The sequence below is a fragment of the Balearica regulorum genome, chromosome 1, assembly GCF_011004875.1.
Source record: "Balearica regulorum gibbericeps isolate bBalReg1 chromosome 1, bBalReg1.pri, whole genome shotgun sequence".
In the NCBI taxonomy this organism is placed as follows: domain Eukaryota; kingdom Metazoa; phylum Chordata; class Aves; order Gruiformes; family Gruidae; genus Balearica; species Balearica regulorum.
The window spans coordinates 83164707-83183333 of record NC_046184.1 but is presented as its reverse complement, the minus strand read 5'-3'; the positions used below and the strand labels follow the sequence as shown (position 1 = coordinate 83183333).

At 41.4% G+C, this 18627-nt stretch overlaps 1 protein-coding gene across 3 annotated transcripts in view; it reads right to left on the bottom strand.

The window, feature by feature from the left end:
• Positions 1 to 6063: 6063 nt before the first annotated feature.
• Positions 6064 to 18627, bottom strand: part of DYRK4 (dual specificity tyrosine phosphorylation regulated kinase 4) — a 34956-nt gene continuing 22392 nt past the window's right edge. Inside the window, exons 10-16 of one of the 3 annotated variants that reach the window (XM_075761708.1) lie at positions 18341 to 18422; positions 15984 to 16156; positions 14741 to 14801; positions 14051 to 14180; positions 10265 to 10419; positions 9708 to 9813; positions 6064 to 9653 (exon numbers count right to left, since the gene is read on the bottom strand). In XM_075761708.1, the coding sequence (XP_075617823.1) occupies positions 9578 to 9653; positions 9708 to 9813; positions 10265 to 10419; positions 14051 to 14180; positions 14741 to 14801; positions 15984 to 16156; positions 18341 to 18422 (783 nt within the window). In that variant the 3' untranslated portion in view covers positions 6064 to 9577. Of the gene's footprint in view, positions 9814 to 10264; positions 10420 to 13300; positions 13848 to 14050; positions 14181 to 14740; positions 14802 to 15983; positions 16157 to 18340; positions 18423 to 18627 lie in introns of those variants that run through there. The other 2 variants (XM_075761700.1, XM_075761716.1) reach the window with 2 other exon arrangements.

Sequence of the window (18627 nt, the reverse complement as noted above, 5' to 3'; positions counted from 1 at the left end):
CCAACCCAAACCACTCTATGATTCTATGATTCTATGATTCTTTTAGGCCAATCTTTAACAAAATACTCCATTTTATTACAAAAAAAAAAAAAAAAAAAAAAGGGAATTCACAGAGTTTTGGAAATGTGGAAAGACATGCAACCTTCACCTCAGAGACCACAAGCTGTTCAAAATTGGATATCCAGTCAAAGGCATTTATTAGGTTGCCTTCATGATCAGTGGCAGAGGGAGCCTAGAATAACTTAGACCAAACAACTATTTTTTAAATGACTTAAGTGACATGGAATGAATCCAAATTGCAGCATTTCTGTACACTTTAAATTTCTTCTCATTTTTTTAGTATAAAGGTAATCGATCATTTCAATACAGTTCTAATCCCCCCCAAACTCAATCTTAGTGTGAAAAAACCTGAAAATCTTGCTGAAGATTAGCTATGAGACTTTTAGGGAAGCATTTAATTTGAGAGTAACATACCTAGATATTTAGACGTCTAGACATATACAGGTGCATCTCTATTCATAAGCTGTCAGTGGAGCCCTGACTTAGGAGACCTAATTCAGTTGCCCACACACAGGTGTCTAGTGCCATTTGAGATGCTGTCCTGGTTCTGGCAAGGATAGAGTTAATTTTACAAGGAGCCAGGACAGGTGAGCCAAGCTGGCCGGGGGCTATTCCATACCATGTGACGTCATGGTCACCATAGAAGGGGGCTAGTCGGGCAGGGGCGGTTGGGCTGGCTCCAGGATGGGTTGAGCGTCTGGTAGGTCGGTCTTCCGATCGGTAAATCGTTCTCTGTTATCACCCATTGTTACTATCTGTTATCAGCACTGTTGTTGATTGTTTTCCCTCTCCCTTGTTGTCCCAGTAAACCGCCCTTATCCCAACCCTCGAGGCTTTGCCGTTGTTTTTCCATTCTCCTCCCCATCCCTCTGGGGGAAGGGTGAGCGAGCGGCGCCTGGCGCTCAGCTGCCGGCTGGGGCTGAACCACGTCAGATGCCCACTTGTATTTCAGCTGGCCTCATCTGCTGCTCCAGGAGGGCACGGGTTTCCTGCCTTACCTGCCTCATCTCTGTCAGCTCTGTGTAGATATCTGCGGTCACTAGGCCATCTAAAATAGCTATTTATGCATATTTTAAGGCAATAGATTCATGCCTGCAGTGACAATAAAAAGCCTGGAGCACAGGTTTATATCTCCTCAAAATGAGATGTTAATGAGAAAGAAAGACAGCATTTTAAACGCAGCTGCTTCTGCCAGTCTTCATGTGTAAGGATAGGGGATCCTACCTCTAATAATGCTGACACTTCTGTTGTGATGGGTGGTAGGAACGAAACTAAATATTGCTGTCTAGAATGGTTTCAATTACCATTTTCTGACTTTATCCTTCATTTTATCCAGGTGTTAAGCACCACTGCTCTGTAGCTATGCTCAGACTAATATTAAAATCTACTTTTCTCTTTACTTTTTTTTTTCAGGGGGAAATTATGAAATATGTTGTATTTTGTTTTAGAGCAAAATGGTGGGAAGACCACTGCCTGTTAGACAGTAAAGGGAACAAGAGTAAAAGCAGTAGAGTTGTTCACTTATTTTTCAAATGAATTTTTTTTCTCCAAAAATGTGGACGTACTGAAACCCGGAGCTTTTCATATAGACATACCACACTGCCAAAAGTTTGTCAGGGAAGGCTTTCAGTTCCAAGTGGAATTAGGGACTGAAAATAAGAGAAAAAGGAAACAACTGCCCAAATGAGCTAATCAGAAAGGACATTTAGTAGGTTGATATCCAGCTTCTGGACCAAGTGTTGTGGCATTTGGAGCAAGGCTTGAAGCTGAATCCTCTATCTCAAGTCAATGCACACTCAACTGAATATCCTCTATTTGGCATTGGTTCATTGCCCTCCTTTAAAAGGTCTTAGCTATATTACCCAAGGGAACATAAAAGGAGGATGTTAATGAAGGGCAAATGAAAGGACAGTGGCAAAGGGAATGCCCTGGGTGAAAATGAACGGCTTGTAAGTATTGGCAAGAAGAAGGGGGTGTCAGTGGGGGAATCAATGTTTTCAAGACTAGAGTAAGTGCAGGCAGCTCAACTCTGTGCCTCGCGACCAGAACAAGGTTTGCTTGATAGAACTTGTTACAGTGCTTGCAACAAATATAACTGTAGTGGGTCGACCCTGGCTGGGGGCCAGGTGCCCACCAGAGCCGCTCTATCACTCCCCTCCTTCATTAGACAGGGGAGAAAAAGTGTAACAAAAAAAAACCTTATGGGTCGAGATAAGGACAGGGAGAGGTCATTCTCTAATTATCATCACGAGCAAACCAGACCGAACTTAGAGAGGGAATTCATCTAATTTATTACTAAGCAAAACAGAGTAGAGGAATGAGAAATAAAACCAAATCTTAAAACACCTCCCCCCACCCCTCCCATCTTCCCGGGCTCAACTTCACCCCCGGCTTCAACCTCCGCGCCCCCCTCAGTGGCACAGGGGGACGGGGAATGGGGGTTACGGTCAGTTCATCACACCTTGTTTCTGCCACTTCCTCATCCTCAGGGGGAGGACTCCTCTCATTGTTCCCCTGCTCCAGCGTGGAGTCCCTCTCACGGGAGACAGTCCTTCACGACCTTCTCCAACGTGAGTCTCTCCCACGGGGTGCAGACCTTCAGGAGCAAACTGCTCCAGCATGGGTCCCCCACGGGGTCACAAGTCCTGTCAGCAAACCTGCTCTGCTGTGGGCTCCTCTCTCCACGAGTCCACAGGTCCTGCCAGGAGCTTGCTCCACCGTGGGCTTCCCACGGGCCACAGCCTCCTTCAGGTGTCTCCACCTGCTCCAGCGTGGGGTCCTCCATGGGCTGCAGATGGAATCTCTACACCCCCTCATCCTCCCTCCATGGGCTGCAGGGGGACAGCCTGCTTCACCATGGTCTTCACCATGGGCTGCAGGGGGATCTCTGCTCCGGTGCCTGGAGCACCTCCTGCCCCTCCTTCTGCACTGACCTGGGTGTCTGCAGATGTTCTTACGTCTTCTCACTCCTCTCTCTGGCTGCAAAAGCACTCTCTAACTGTTTTTTTCTCTTTCTTAAATATGTTATCACAGAGGCGCTGATTGGCTTGGCCTTGGCCAGCGGCGGGTCCGTCTTGGAGCCGGCTGGCATTGGCTCTGTCAGACACAGGGGAAGCTTCTAGCAGCTTCTCACAGAAGCCACCCCTGTAGCCCCCCCGCTACCAAAACCTTGCCACGCAAAACCAACACAATAACATTTCCTATTCTCTGAACAAGGCATATTGGTATAGTGCGAGTGTGTAGACTAGTGGTGTATTAGCTTATCTGCTGAAAAGGGAAGAAGCAAAGATGCTTTAGTGAATTTACTAACTTTGTTTCCCAATTCTCAGCAGTTCAGGTTTCAAGTATGACAAATACTTCTTGTGCCTCCCCATCTCCATCCTTCCCAATGACTGTGTCCTCTAGAAGGTCTTAAGATGATGTAGGACTATTTTCATTTGCGAAATGCATTATGTTGCATTATATTGTGCTATGAGCTGCTGCAGTTTAGATAGCTATGCTTTGCAATGTAGTGCACAGTACTATATCATACTGAGATGGATGATACTCCCTTATAAGACATTGTATGACATGTTATTGTATTATGCTGACTATTGAGAATAAAATTAACCAGCAATTTTAAAAATGACTGAAGATCGATACCTAGACAGATACTCCAACAGAGTGGTAACTTGAACCTTTGGTAACTAGGCTAAAAATATACTTGCATTCAGCACCATCCATTGCTGCACTTCTTTGACAGCCCTCCTTTTCCGTCTTTGGATCCATCCCAGATCTTCTAGGTTTCAAAAATCTGTAGACTTCATGAAAGACGGTGCTAAGCTGACTTACTTACTTACCTTTTGTCACGCATCTGCATTCTATTCAATCATATGGGGAGCCCGTAGCGAGAAGCAGAGGAGATACAGGCTCCTTATTGAGTAAAGCACACAATCCTGAAGGAAAGGTGCTGGCATAGGGGAGAGTTTTTTTATGAGCTGCTTTGTGAAAGGACTTCACCTTTGTTTAACTTTATTTCTCGGGTCTTTTACTGCTATTAGCTTGTTTTTCCAATGCAGTGTTGCACAGGTATTGCTGTTTGTGCAGTTGTCCCACTGCAGCTATGAAAAGCCCTCTCTTTTTCTCATAGGCTGAAAATCCTGGATGCCCTGAACAAAACTCTGAAGATAAAGAAGTTATAGTTCTCTTTATATTAAGTAATTTGCCAAGTGGGCTATGAGGGAAAGAGATGGTACAAAAGCATGTGAGGGATATTTAGGGAAGGGGGAATTGTAGGACTGTAGTTCTTTAGCCTCCTTTCCCTTCCCAAGCTTCAAAGGGGTGACATAAGTACTGTTGAAGGCAGGGCCATCGTACGTTATGGATAAAGGCCTTTTGGAACAGATATAAAAAGCACAGTGTCTACATAGTCATTTTGCTGAAAGATTTGTCATTTGAAAGCTAAGAGCACTGGGAAGGATAAAGGGTCAAAGACAACTGGTTCCCAGGCTGACAAATTGGCTTTTGCTATCTCACATATAACAAATAGGAGGGCACATGCACACCTATAGCCACAGAAGTTTATGCCTGGCCATAAACCTTTGCACTGTAGCCCAGGAGTAATCAGGAGGATCTCTACTTGTGGAGGTCACATACCTGGGCAGGTAACAAAACTAGAGATTGATTTCTAGCAGGAGGATCATGAGAGGAAGCAAAGAGGTTATTTGAGCAGTGCCATGTCTGGAAATAGGCATGGAATGGTGAGAATGACAAGTGTCCCCTGCCGCTGCACTCCGGCCATGCCCCAGGAAGCTGGAACCTGTCTACCTCCCATACAAACACACAGGATCCCACTAAAGAAACTCTTGATTATTATTGCTTGTTTCTTCCTAGCAGAAGCAATAATTCAGTCCATAGCCAACCTTTTGTATGTGAAGAACTAGCAGTTTGAATGTGATTACATGTTAAACAATGTCTGTAACACCTTTTTTTTATTATTATTATTGTGCAATCTAGTTCCCTGTGTATAATCTTCATTATGTCCATCCCATACACTGCAGTGCCATGTGGATACTGGTGCTGATACAAAGAAGATCCAATCAAGTAAAAGATAAGACTGGGTGTTTTGTTGGAAATAATTCTTAGAGCTTTGTCTGTTCAATACTCTTGTTAAACAAGTGATTGGTCCTCACAGCATGCAAGTACTTGGAGCACAAGGTCACAGAGCTGACAACTGGGAAAAAATTAATTCTAAGAGCTTAAATCTTCCTAGATTTTCCCTATCACAAATTACTGTAATTCTTGAATTCTTTGGGCCTACCAATGATTTTACTGTGACAATTCTGCTTTAAAAAAAACCACTTGTAAATAATGTAAGCAATCTCTCAGTTTCTCTGTCAAGTTTCTCTGTCAACAGAAAAATTCAAATGTCTTTAATCCATCCAGTCTGACAAACATTAAAGGTTTGATAAATAGATAAAAGCCAGCATTACAAATACTGTATACTCCTGGTTAGCTCCTTGCCCCAGGGTAGATGATCCCTGCTTATTCACACAGATGTTACAAGAGTCACAGTGTGTTATGTGTACATTGTGCATCGTGAAATCAAAACAATGCAAAAGAAGGGGGAGAAAGCTGCAAAAATCTCTGCTTTAGATTTCTTGTACTTTTTTCTGAGAGTTTCTTAGTTGCATTGATTCAGTGAAGTAATTGCTAAACTCATACTTTTTTTCAGTGTAGTACAGAGATACTGCTGCACTCTAAAGGCTCAACTCTACCCTCATATAACATAGGGTGCTTTTTTTGTTATTTGGGTTGGGGTATAACCCTGAAACACCCTCTTTCCCGGCAGAGATACAACATTCTGGATATAAACAGGGACCTCACCACTGTTGCACATTGCTCTATGAGAGGTATTTGGTGGACTTAGTACTCTATTATGGGGGGGCATTAAAGAAGAGCCATTAGCAATGCATTCAAAATTTAATACAGGCAACCTGTAGTGACACTAGATGGCATTGAAACATTAGGGAAGGATCCAAAACCAGCATTCACACAACACCTCCCGACCAGCTTGCACCTCTGTGTTGTTTGTTACACAAATTGGGATTGTGGTGTTTTAAAGTGGTTGCAGATGATATCTGTATTGACCCTGGATAAAAGAACTAACTTCAGGATCCAGTACAAGGAAGACTTAGAGACTTAGAGTTAGGATCCCTATGGTCTGGTCTGGGCTCTGGCAATGATAATGCATTTGACTTATAGCACTTATGCTTAGACAGCCTCCTAGGAGGGGTGGTGAGGTGCAATTATTGAAAAATACATTCAATTCCAGAAGCATCAGGGCTAGGAGCATGCATTATCATTATTTTTTCACAGACAACATTTTCTTCATGAGATTTCAAAGAAAGAACAGGTAAAACATCTTGTCCACTGGGCCTTTGTGTTCTCACAGCTTGATTTCCTAAAGATTTGTGTCCGAATACTGTAAATACCTACTGTTGCAACAGTGCTGGTTCCTGCAACTTCTCTTCAACACAATGACATGATTTCCCAGCACTTCTCCATGCCATGATGCCTTACACCCCGAATCAGTTATCTCTGCTGTAAAAAGCCCAGACCTTTCTATATGTCCCACATTCCCTAATGGCTTTTATTTGGCCCAGCTCCTGGTCAAGGAGCAGCATATCCTTACAGCGATGCAGAAACAAGCATGTGCTCCCTGGGCAGCCAGTGCTCTCGTGCTGCTCAGTGGGCCAGCAGAACTGACCAGGACCACATTCTCCTGCCTTTCCCTCACTGGTAACAGCAATAGGGTCTCACTCCTCTTACAACTGTAACATACAGAATCAAATATTTTTGAGAACACTGTTCCTCTGCCTACCTCAGCTAATATCTGCTAATAAGTTGAAGAGCTAACGGGGGAAGAGGACACCAACCAGAAGATAGGCAGACCAATGTGCAGAGACAGACAAGAAAGCAGCCACCTCATTTCCTTGGCAAATGTGGTTAAAAAATGACACTACATCACACAGAAACAAAACATGATGCATGGTTTGGGCTTTTCAATTAAGTAAATTGATTATTCAGTGTTTCTTTTCTCTTTGAGTCTGCACTGACTCAAAGAAAAGAAAGATCTTTCTCCCAAGTCATTTCTATTTGTTTCTGCCATCTCCGAAAAAAGTCCAACAGTTATCTAAAAGAGCCCTAATTAGGAGAGATTTTGAAGATGGAAATCACTGTGGAGACTGAAGGAATTAAAAAAGAACAGCAGGTCAGCAAGGAAGGGAAGACAGGAAATACCTGGCAGCCTGCTAGGTACAGTGAAATGCCATCTGTCTGCCTTCTGTGAATAGAAGGATAACCAAACTGAATTGCAGTTTCAGGTGGCTTCGTCACTTTTCCCTCAGCACTGAATGCCTTGAAAAACCCATCAGCAGATGCCATGAGAAGTAATATGGTGCTACTGACTACAAAAAGCTATTGATATGTATTAATTGTGAAGAAAAAGTGGCCCCACCACACAAGCCCATACATCAAATGAGGTTTACAGCTTCATTAGGACTATCAAGAGCAACTTGGTATAATTGACCCCAAACTTTGTCTCTGAGGTAGAGCAGACAAATACACAAGTGCACAATTGTGAGAAGACAGATATTTCAACTTGGAGCAGCCTAAGCAGTCAAGTGAATGTACCACAACAGAGATGGAGAATGAGCAGCAACAGAATCAAACCAGTACAAATTATAGTTCCAGGGTATAAGAATCTGACCTTTATGTTCCGTGTGTCAGGATAAGTACTCTTGCTGTTCTTAGTCCACATTGAACCCTTGCACTTAAACATAAACCCTTTGCTTCTTATCTTCTGTTACCTGCAAACAAACAGCCAAAGTATTTTCCAAATACCTGCAAAAACCTATCTGAATATTCCCTAAAAATGATGATAAGTCTGACTCCTCCATCAGCTCCCACCAGGGGTGGGACTTCTTCTCTGTGGAATACGATAAGGGCTCTGCCCACATTCTGCAAGATGCTCACCCACCCTGGGTATTCTGTGCAATCACCAAAAAGCTGTGTGTTACAGAACTCACTTTTCCTGGTACATCATTTTGGTGATGAATGGGAATGTTTTATAGTCTCCAGGAGGGCTCAGCTGCAAAGGAGTCTCTCTGAAGCCAGAGATACAGACAATTCTGGTACTGTACAAAGCTGGCCTGTTTCTCAGGAATGTCTGCATCACAGCAGGATGATATTTGTCTGCCAAAATACCCTTACAATTAACTGCTCAATTACACTCAATAATGGGCTATTGCGCTTTTCAGGTCACTCATCTTCCAGGTGTTTCTTCATGAGTCCCAGGATTTGCCTGAAGCTGAGAGAATGGTCACGCTGTGTCATGCAGTCCATTTTCTCTGGGGTCACCATTACCATTAACTTTCTATTCATCAGGAGAGCACACCCGCTACTGGCCTTTTGTCATGCAGTCACCTCTGTACTCTGTCAGATGGCTTATTTACCCACTGTTAGAACTGTGCGAGGATCATTTTCGTATCCTTTGGGTTCTCCTTTTGAACAAAGAACCTGTGGGAGTTTGCTGTTATGGTGACTCTTAACACCTACAAACACCTATTTCTCTTGAGACTACTGCAATATCACTGCTACAGTAGCAGCTGTATTTTGTAGGACAATTTCCTCATTATTTCCTTTTAAGTTGCGGTACTATCTGTAAGCCACAGTAAACCATGAGAGTTATAATGAGGTGGGTGCTTTACAAATGCAATGAAAAGACAGTCTATTGTCCAAAGTGCTGAATGTTCAAATGAATTAAACATATAAATCATAGGGGTCATAGAAATCTGGTTTTTTTTAGAGTATTAAGTTAAACTTCCTATGGAGGACAATTTTTCCTACATCAAAACAGCTTGATTTAATCCATCCTTCTTGTTGATATGAATAGTGAGTGGAGTCCCTGCAGAAGGGGGCCCAGAACACCATTCTTTGTTGCTTCTAAAGAGCTAAAGAACATAATTTACCTTTCTAAGTCTGTTAAGAAGGTGTGATAATGTATTTCCATCTAGTTCTTCACTATTAAAAAGTGGGAGATAGGGAAGGAGGAAAGTAAAGATGCTGGGTTTGATTTCTCTTATTTTTTATGCAGAAGTAAATCCAGTAATCCTATCCATGAATTATTCCTGATTTATGCTGAAAGGATTCAGATTCTGCAGTCAATCCAGGAAAATCTAAAATTCGAAAGTCTACTATAACATCAAGAATAAGCCACTCTCCACCTCTACAGTCTCCATTTTATTGCTGCTGGTTGTGAAGGATCTCTGATCTCAAGGATGTAGATGAGGAAAAGGAATGGTTTTCAGATTCTGTTTTGGTTACCTGGACTATTTCAAGGTAAAATGAACATTAAATATACTTACAATGTGCACAGCCTATATACAGACAGATACAGCTTATATTCCTGAGTACAAATAATACCTACAAAATATACCAGGTATGCAACTGAACCAATCATCACTTGTGCTGTGTATTACTTAATTGGTGGGAAAAAAAGAGAATTTTTTGGAAGAGCTGTTTCACCACTGTGTTCTGCTTGATCATTCCTTATATGCTTTTCCATTTGGGTTTCCAAATGTTTCTCTGGAATAACATGTTTCCTTGTGTTCTGCACATCATTTTCTGTTGTGCCTGTGGAGGGCACAGTGGGAGTCAGTCTTTCAGCCAGTTCACTCTTCACATTGTCAGCCATATCTTTCCAGATATTATCTGCAATAATAAATAAATAAAATGATAGGGTAAGACTGCAGACTCTTAGCAGCAGATAAACACACAATTGCCACAGATTCACAAAAAATCAGTTGAAAATTTTCTCTGGGATCTTTCAACTACCCTTGATGCATTCTTTTGCTCTAAAAGTGAAGTGCACTGTGGTCTGGTGTCAGATACCACAAATATTTTGCTGTCAGTAAGGAAAAGATCTTTCCATGTGAATCTTTAGTACTGCCAGTCTTCTTGCTGCCAGCTGCTATAAAACATAAGTAATGCATTTCTACAGAAGTGAGAAATAGTGGCTCTATCCACCACATTCCAGTGACCATCCATTATCTGCACACTGTGTATTATCATTTCACCTTACTTCAGACAGATGATATTAAATACAAAGAAATGCCAAACACTGATATACATGCACTTATTTCTCCAGGTAGCACATGCTTACGAATATTCTCTTTTTTCTTTTCTGGTGTAGAGAAAGAGCCATCACTCAGCTTCCTCAAAGTCTGTGTTTTCTGTTTTGCTCTGTATATTTTTGGTTCCTGGATCCATGCATGCTTCATTGCTTCATCAGGAGTCATGCGCAGGGCAGGTTCCCACCTTAAATCCATGGTAGACAAATAGTTATTCAACTATTTCTAACTGCAAATTAGTTTAAGCCAAAAGATTCAGTATTGTCTTCTGAAAGTCAGGTCATGAGTACGTTTTTTGAAACAAAAAAATTCTAACTGAAAACATGGAAAAATCTTACGTAATCTTCTCCACCCTTCAAAACTTTTTATGTACTTCAGCACTGTGTGCTTTGCTGATCAAACCCTCTACAGCATCAAACCATTTTTCATATGCAGCTCACGGTGTTTTTAGGTTAGGGACCCTACTGAATATTTATTTCAAAGCTTTCACATTCTGTCAAGGCAAGCTCCAAGAAAGGGAACATAATTGACAGGTGGAGTAATTCATTAAAAGATATGACTTCTGTAATTTAACTGCACCTGAAACAACTGTAGGGACATTGTTTAACAAAACTCATGTGAGATCTTATTATGGAAATGAAAGGTGATTTTTTTTCTTTTTTTTTTTTTGCAAAATCTCTACATTGTCTTTATTCTCTCACAGGTTTCATTCACTCTGTTCTCACACCCACATACTCACAAGTACCAAGTGTTCCGGCCAAGACCACTTGTGTGTCACACAAAGGACAAGGGTTGTCAGCTACTGAGTCCTCATCACATCTCTGAAGTTCTTGATTGGTGATGATGTACTAGTCTTTAGATGGGTCTTTTCTATCCTTTAGGAGTTACCTGCTGTTTGGGCATGGTCCTTCAGATCAGAACCTTGCTGACTTCAGTCACCAGAAATGTTAGGCAAGGTAGCTACCTGTAGTCTGTTTTTCCTTGTACTTTGGAATATATGTTTGTTTTCCTTTCAGGCTAAGGTTGCATACGTAATATTCTGCAACATCATTGCCATGCAATTGCTGTGAGCTTTGAGATTTTTCACTGCTGGTCACCTGTGCTGTGGTCTCACCAGAGTGCAGGCTCCCTGGCTGTGACACAGACAACATGCTCCCCAGTTTTACATGTGGGAGCAGTGTTCTTTGTTACTAATACATAACATTCTTCCAACCCCTGTTCTGCTCTCTCTTCCAGTGGTCTAAACACACATACATTCCCATCTGTACTTCGTTCATATCAATCCTAATATTTCTGTTACTAATCTCTATATCAGTTGCAGATTGTTTTGTTCTGATTTGTCTAATCTCATTGCTGTTCAGAACTGTACAGCAATAATGTAGGAAAAAACCCAGATTCTTTTCATCACAAAAGCTGAATGAATCTGATATTTTCATCCACAAAACTGGCATATGCAAGTTGAACAAAACTGTTTGTGAAGTCACGGCAAATGAATCAGGCTGCTTTGGACAGACACAGATTGGCAACTGAAAAAGGCAAAATAGTTCAATACTTTTTGCCTCAAAATGAGTTTTCATTTCAAATCTCACTTCACTCCTTTGAAAATTTAAACAATCCTAACATATAACATTTTTTTCCTTTGTGACCTGAAATGACATGTTTACAGGTATTTTGCTTCACTGAAATTATTTTCTAAATGTTCTGATTCAGCCAGCAAACCAAAATGGATCAATGATTCATACAGATTGAGCAGAGAACATTAAAAGGAACCTTCTTGTGAAACAGAGAGGGATGATTTCCTTTTTTTTTTTTTTTTTTTTTTTAATGTAACCACAAATTAGCGTGGATTTCTTTAGGAAAGTACTACTGAACTGCTAGAAAGAAACTTATGGTCAGTGCTAAAGAAGACACAAAATAGTAGCCTTGCATAAGATAGGCATAACACTGGAGAAGGTATGGGACAAGCTTCCACTACTGTTACACAGTATAAATTAGGATCCAGGCTCACCCTGAATGCTGAACTCCACCTATGCAAGAGGCCAGTATTTGAGACAACCAGACAAAAGTTTGTTCCTGCATGCTCAGTCTTTTAGTTTGATGGATGAGTAAAACCTCATTAGTAACCATCTCCCAAGCAAAAAGACCTATTAGTAAAATGACACCTCATATCACCAGAGTCCATGGAGTCCCACTCTGTAAAATGCTTTGTAACCTGACCGCCTTGGAAAAGACACATGATCATGTTTGAGCCATGTTACTTCTTCCCACCATACTTCATTTATTAAAAAGGCCCATTTACCTTGTGAAGACAGATGATACACTGGTGACACTAAATCAATCTCTCTTCCCCCACACAAACACATAGCCCCTCGGACACTGATGCTCCCGCCATCAGTGTGGTTCGCTATTGGAACAGGTTGCCTCAAGAGACCACGGATCTCCCTCTTTGGAGATACTCAGAACACGACTGGACAAGGTCATGAGCAACCTGCTCAAAGTTTGCTCTGCTTTGAGTGGGAAGGTGGGCTAGATGAATTCCAGAGGTCCCTTCCAACCTACATTATTCTGTGATACTAGGTAAAAAGGTCCTGGCATAGAGAATCTGTAGGATTCCTACCTTGTGTGAAGACTGTTAACAATTGCATGTTATCTGCATTTAGCAGTTTACAAAAATGTGCAAATAATCAATTTCCTTTAAGAAAACAGCTGTGGACCACTTGTCATACTAGGTATTCAGTAGCAAAATACTTGACTGGAGTAAAGACAACAGTTTATCCTAGAAATGACAGGATATGAGACGTATTAAGACTCTTCTCATATTCTGAGCTCTGGTGATTTATAAAAATCTATTCCAATCAAGAGAACAGAAAAATACAGTCTATCAAATAATTCTTGAAATGTGCAATGTGTCTGCTGTCCATGACAAATAAGTATAACTATGATAAGGAGAAAAGGGCTTAAATCAGCATGCAAACTACAAGGAACCACTCCGGTAAGTGTGCTAAGTAATTCTCCATACTAACTACCACAGTCAAGAAGAAGCACAGCTGAATGTACTTTGGTTATCCCCTGCTAAGGGGGAGATGTATGGTGTATTGGAAATAAAGAGTGTAATCTCATCCAAGGGAACATGCACGCAGAGCGCAAGATCTTTGTGAGCAGATATTCCAAGAAGCAGATCTGTTTTCATATATATACCACAGCATATCACCTGATTGCCAATCCCAAGGCCTAACACAGAAAATATAGTCAAGACATTCAGGCCAGCTAACTCAGCTCCCAATATAGCTCCTTCTGGAGGAAATTGGAAGACTTTCTTCCCACCAGAGCAAGAGTCAGATTTAAGTACAAAACCAAACTTTGATCTCCAGATATGCACTGCCTTGGGACAGTGCATTACCATGATCTGTGTTATCCAAATGAACCTTTATCTCAGATAAAACAGGAAGGATTTAATACAAAGGCCTCAACAGGTAAAAAACATTGCTTTTAAAGTTTAGTCTGCAGCATCAGAAGATACAGATGTGATTTTTGACATGATGAAGTCAGCTTTCTTTTGTACCTTGGACTAATCCCATATAGTCTTTCTGTGCCATGATTTCTCCCTGCAATAAGCTGTGAATAATAATAGTTATCAAACGCTACCTTGAGGGAAAAAAAAAATTCCAACAAAACCCCCCCAAAACTCCCCCAAACCCCCCAAAAACCAAAACACCCCATGAAAAAAATCCAACAGAAACAAAGTTTTTAAAGGCACAAGAGAACGAAAGTAAAGTCAAAACTAGCCTGCTGCATATAAGTCAAAACTGTGAACTCACATTAGACATCCTTTCAGAAAGTCCAAGAAACCAGCATCATGGGTTTTCAGCACTGTGCTTAGATCCTTGGAGTCTGGGCATCTCTTTTTTCCCTTGCTGTTAGTTATGGATTTAGGAAAACCTTTGGAATCTTAAAAATTAAAGACATGCTCAAAAAATTATGTTAAAACTCCTCACCAAGTCTTTAAGAGAGTTGCAAAAACAGTACCCATATCCATCCCACTAACTCTGGTTTTGCCCTGTTGGATTGACAGCCTGCTAGCACTGTGGCAAACAATACTGGTTACATCCTAGGGACTGCATCCTGCGCTGTGTTTTTTTTGTTTGTTTTGTGTAATTTCCAAAACCAAATTATACACAGAGGAATGAACTTAATGTAAATTAGTTCCCAAAGCCCACTGCATTCCTTTTAGCAATAATATTTTTAAGGAGTAACAGTGGAATGGATTTCCCAATCCCTTCCCTGTGACCTTGGCAATGAGAGGCCCATAAGACATGAAAAGCACAGTACCAGGTTCATTTGCAGGCTTCATGTACCCATTTGCTTCTTTTCAATACCTCTTCCTGAAAGAAGTTCTGTCAGCTAAGAAGCAGCTACGGTTCTCTGACCCTACTCTCTACCAGGGATATTAACTAGTGATTAACTAGCAGGGAGGAATCCCACAAGGACAAACAATCAGAAGCAGTTACCAAAGAATGTTCGCTTTCTTGATGCAGCCTGGATAAAATCAGCTGGTGGAAGACCCAATACCTTCAACACAGAAAATGAATTCATGGAGTTACTCTTCATTTCACAAACATATATAACAACTGTCAGGAGAGATGACATATTTCACCTTCCTCCATATGAAAAGAAGCTGAATGCAGCAGTTTACTGTGAAATGTCTACAAATCATTTCCTCTTGTGTCATGTATTGTCGAAGGAATTAAGGGATTCCTTAGAGATTTCTCACATAGAAAATGTGATCTTATAAGGGAGGACACTGGAATCTTCACTACCACAGAAGAGTCTAAGAACAAGCATCTCTGTTCATGACAAGCATCGTGACACATGTAGGAGGCCACATGGAGAGATGCTGTCTTTGAAAAATCTTGTACAAACTAACATGGCACTAGAAGGATCAGAACTTGGGATTAAGTTTAACATCACGTTGCACTTCAGTGATTGGTATGGAGTAACGAAGTAACTTGCTTTCATGGGTCAGTTTTGCATCTATGCTAACATTTGCACTGGGTAGGTGATCTGAGGTAGGAGGTGTGCATTCCTAAAACCCTTTGAAGAACAGTTACAAAGATGACAGAGCCAAACTCCTTGGTAGGGGCAGACAGTAAAAGAAGGGGTGACATCCACAAATTGTGGCATGAGAAGTTCAGGGTGACTATTAGGAAAAGCTTTTTCACCAGGAGAGTAGAACAGCAGTTGAGCAGGTCACTAAGAGGGTTTCTACTCAAGCCTTTGAGGTTTTCCAGATTTACTAGACAAAGACACAGTTGACTAATCAGATGCTAGCAAAAATCTCTCTTAGTTTGGACTAAGGAGATCCAATGCAACCAACATGTTTGATTTCTAAGAGAAGATGAGCCTTTTATAATTTTATTGCTTTTCCTTCTGCTAGATATGCTTCTTCTGTTCTAACTTCTCCATACAAATTCTAACCAGATATAATATGTTTCCTTCAGAAGCAAGTGACTGAGTGTACAAAGCAGAGTTTGGCACATGAAATAGAAATAACAGTTTTGCATTAGAGCCCATCCTTTCAAAGAGCCCTTTGGGTGTAAGAAACCTCCCTTTAAAAGGCCAGATTATAGACAAATACATTTCATCATCTCTTGACATTTCTCTTTGTTGCTGGCAGTGTAGTATGCAAATGAGTTTGTAATGAGTATGCAATCAAAATGAGTACATAATTCAAAAGACAATCTCAGAAGTTACCTCCATGATGCAGGCAAGTTGGTCAACTTCATTTTCCCCTGGAAACAGTGGGTAGCCTGTGTAAAGCTCAGCTATGATACAGCCTAAGCTCCACATATCAACAGCCATAGCATAAGGGTGACCAAGAATCACTTCAGGCGAGCGATAAAACCGGCTCTGAACATAGGTGTACACTATATCAAACCAGAAAATTAGACAAGAAGCAAAATATCATAAATGGGACAGAAATGTGGATTCCAGATTTCACAGAAAAGTGAAATACATGTTCAGTCATCATATATCTACTCTATCCATTAGCTGCCATTAAAGGATTGCTCACACAGGCTCTGAAAACCTTTTCTAATTCCACCCTAAAATCAATGGGTGATATGCTTTCCACTATTCTGTTTGGAAATTGTTCTTCAACAAGTTTTGCTGAAATAAATTATTCTACTAATGCCGTGATTCAGCTTATTCCATGTTCATTTTCCTACTTGGAGGTCTTCCCCTTGCATCAATCAACAGTTCTTCATTATCACAGGGTTGCACTGTAGGAAATACTGGTTTCACTAACACCTAGGGAACATGTCCTACTGCCTTCTGATTTCCCCATTAAAGCATTATAGCCCCACAGCAGATATCAAAAGATCTCATTCCAAGATTGGGACTCATCATATAGAGTAGACTAATCCTTTTACCTCTTGTCATTCAGGCAACTGAACACAATTATAGCATGCAAAGTCTGTTATTTTCTTATGCCTATCAATCTGCTGGTCACTTTGTTTATATTCCTGCACTTCTTTGCATTCCCACATATTCAACATCTTTCTGGAAGGAAAGCCTCCTGAAAAGTAAGTGCTGCACAATATGTGATTTCACCAAATCTCTGCAGGTACAGAGTACTGTGGTGGCTACCTGTACCCTTGTGCATTTGATCAGTTGCATAATTGTTGTCTGCTTTTTGTCATTCTTGTCACTAATAAATAGCTGACTTTTTGTTTTCTAATCTCTAATCTTGTACCACTTTGAGCATGGTTTATGAAAGGCAGATCCTGCTTAACCCACAGGATCTCCTTCTGTGACAAGGTGACCTGTTTAGTGGATGAGGGAAAGACTGTGGATGTTGTCTACCTGGACTTTAGTAAAGCCTTTGACACAGTTTCCCACAGCATTCTCCTGGAGAAACTGGCTGCTCATGGCTTGGATGGGTGTATGGTTTACTGAGAAAAAAACTGGCTGGATGGCTGGGCCCAAAGGGTTGTGGTGAATGGAGTTAAATCCAGTTGGCGGCCGGTCACAAGTGGTGTTCACCAGGGCTCAGTACTGGGGCCAGTTCTGTTTAATATCTTTATCAATGATCTAGACAAGGGGATCGAGTGCACCCTCAGTCAGCTGGCAGATGACACCAAGCTGGGTGGGAGTGTTGATCTGCTTGAAGGTAAGAAGGCTCTACAGAGGGATCTGGACAGGCTGGATCGATGGGCCAAGTCCAACTGTATGAGGTTTAACAAGGCCAAGTGCCGGGTCCTGCACTTGGGTCACAACAACCCCAGGCAACGCTACAGGCTTGGGGAAGAGTAGCTGGGAAGGTGCCCAGCAGAAAAGGAAAAGGACCTGGGGGTGTTGGTTGACAGCTGGCTGAGTATGAGCCAGCAGTGTGCCCAGGTGGCCAAGAAGGCCAACAGCATCTTGGCTTGTATCAGAAATAGTGTGGTCAGCAGGACAAGGGAAGTGATCGTCCCCCTGTACTTGGCACTGGTGAGGCTGCACCTCAAGTACTGTGTTCAGTTTTGGGCCCCTCACTACAAGACAGACATTGAGGTGCTGGAGCATGTCCAGAGAAGGGCAACAAAGCTGGTGAAGGGTCTAGAGCACAAGTCTTATGAGGAGCAGCTGAGGGAACTGGGGTAGTTTAGCCTGGAGAACAGGAGGCTGAGAAGAGACCTTATCACTCTCTACACCTACCTGAAAGGAGGTTGTAGCCAGGTGGGTGTTGGTCTCTTCTCCCAAGTAACAAGTGATGGGATGAGAGGAAATGGCCTCAGGTTGCACCAGGGGAGGTTTAGATTGGATATTAGGAACAATTTCTTCACTGAAAGGGTTGTCAATCATTGGAACAGGCTGCCCAGGGAAGTGGTGGAGTCACCATCCCTGGAGGTATTTAAAAGATGTGTAGATGTGGTGCTTAGGGACATGGTTTAGGGGTGGACTTGGCAGTGTTAGGTTAATGGTTGGACTCAGTCATCTTAAAAGTCTTTTCTAACCTAAATGATTCTATAATTCTATGATTAGCTCAATCAAATAAATAGTTTTTGCACATTATTTAAAATTAAGAAAGCTTATTAAGAAAATTACATCAACTTGACTTTTCTGCAAACCTCTTTGGTGTTCATAGCAGCTTGATCCAAAATCAATAACTTTAACTGAACCTTGGCCTTTGTGGTATAATAATATATTCTCCTAAAGAGGAAAAAAAATGACAGGGAAAAAAAGAGTTTAACACCACATTAGGTTAGTGAATACTTTGGAAAAGAAGCAATGCATAACACATTGGATTTACACTTATTTGCATAATAAAAGCTTAAAACTTCAGTTCCCTTGGGAATACATTTGATAACTTGTAGGCATCCAATAATGTGCAATTAACCAAAGTAGAGGGGAGATT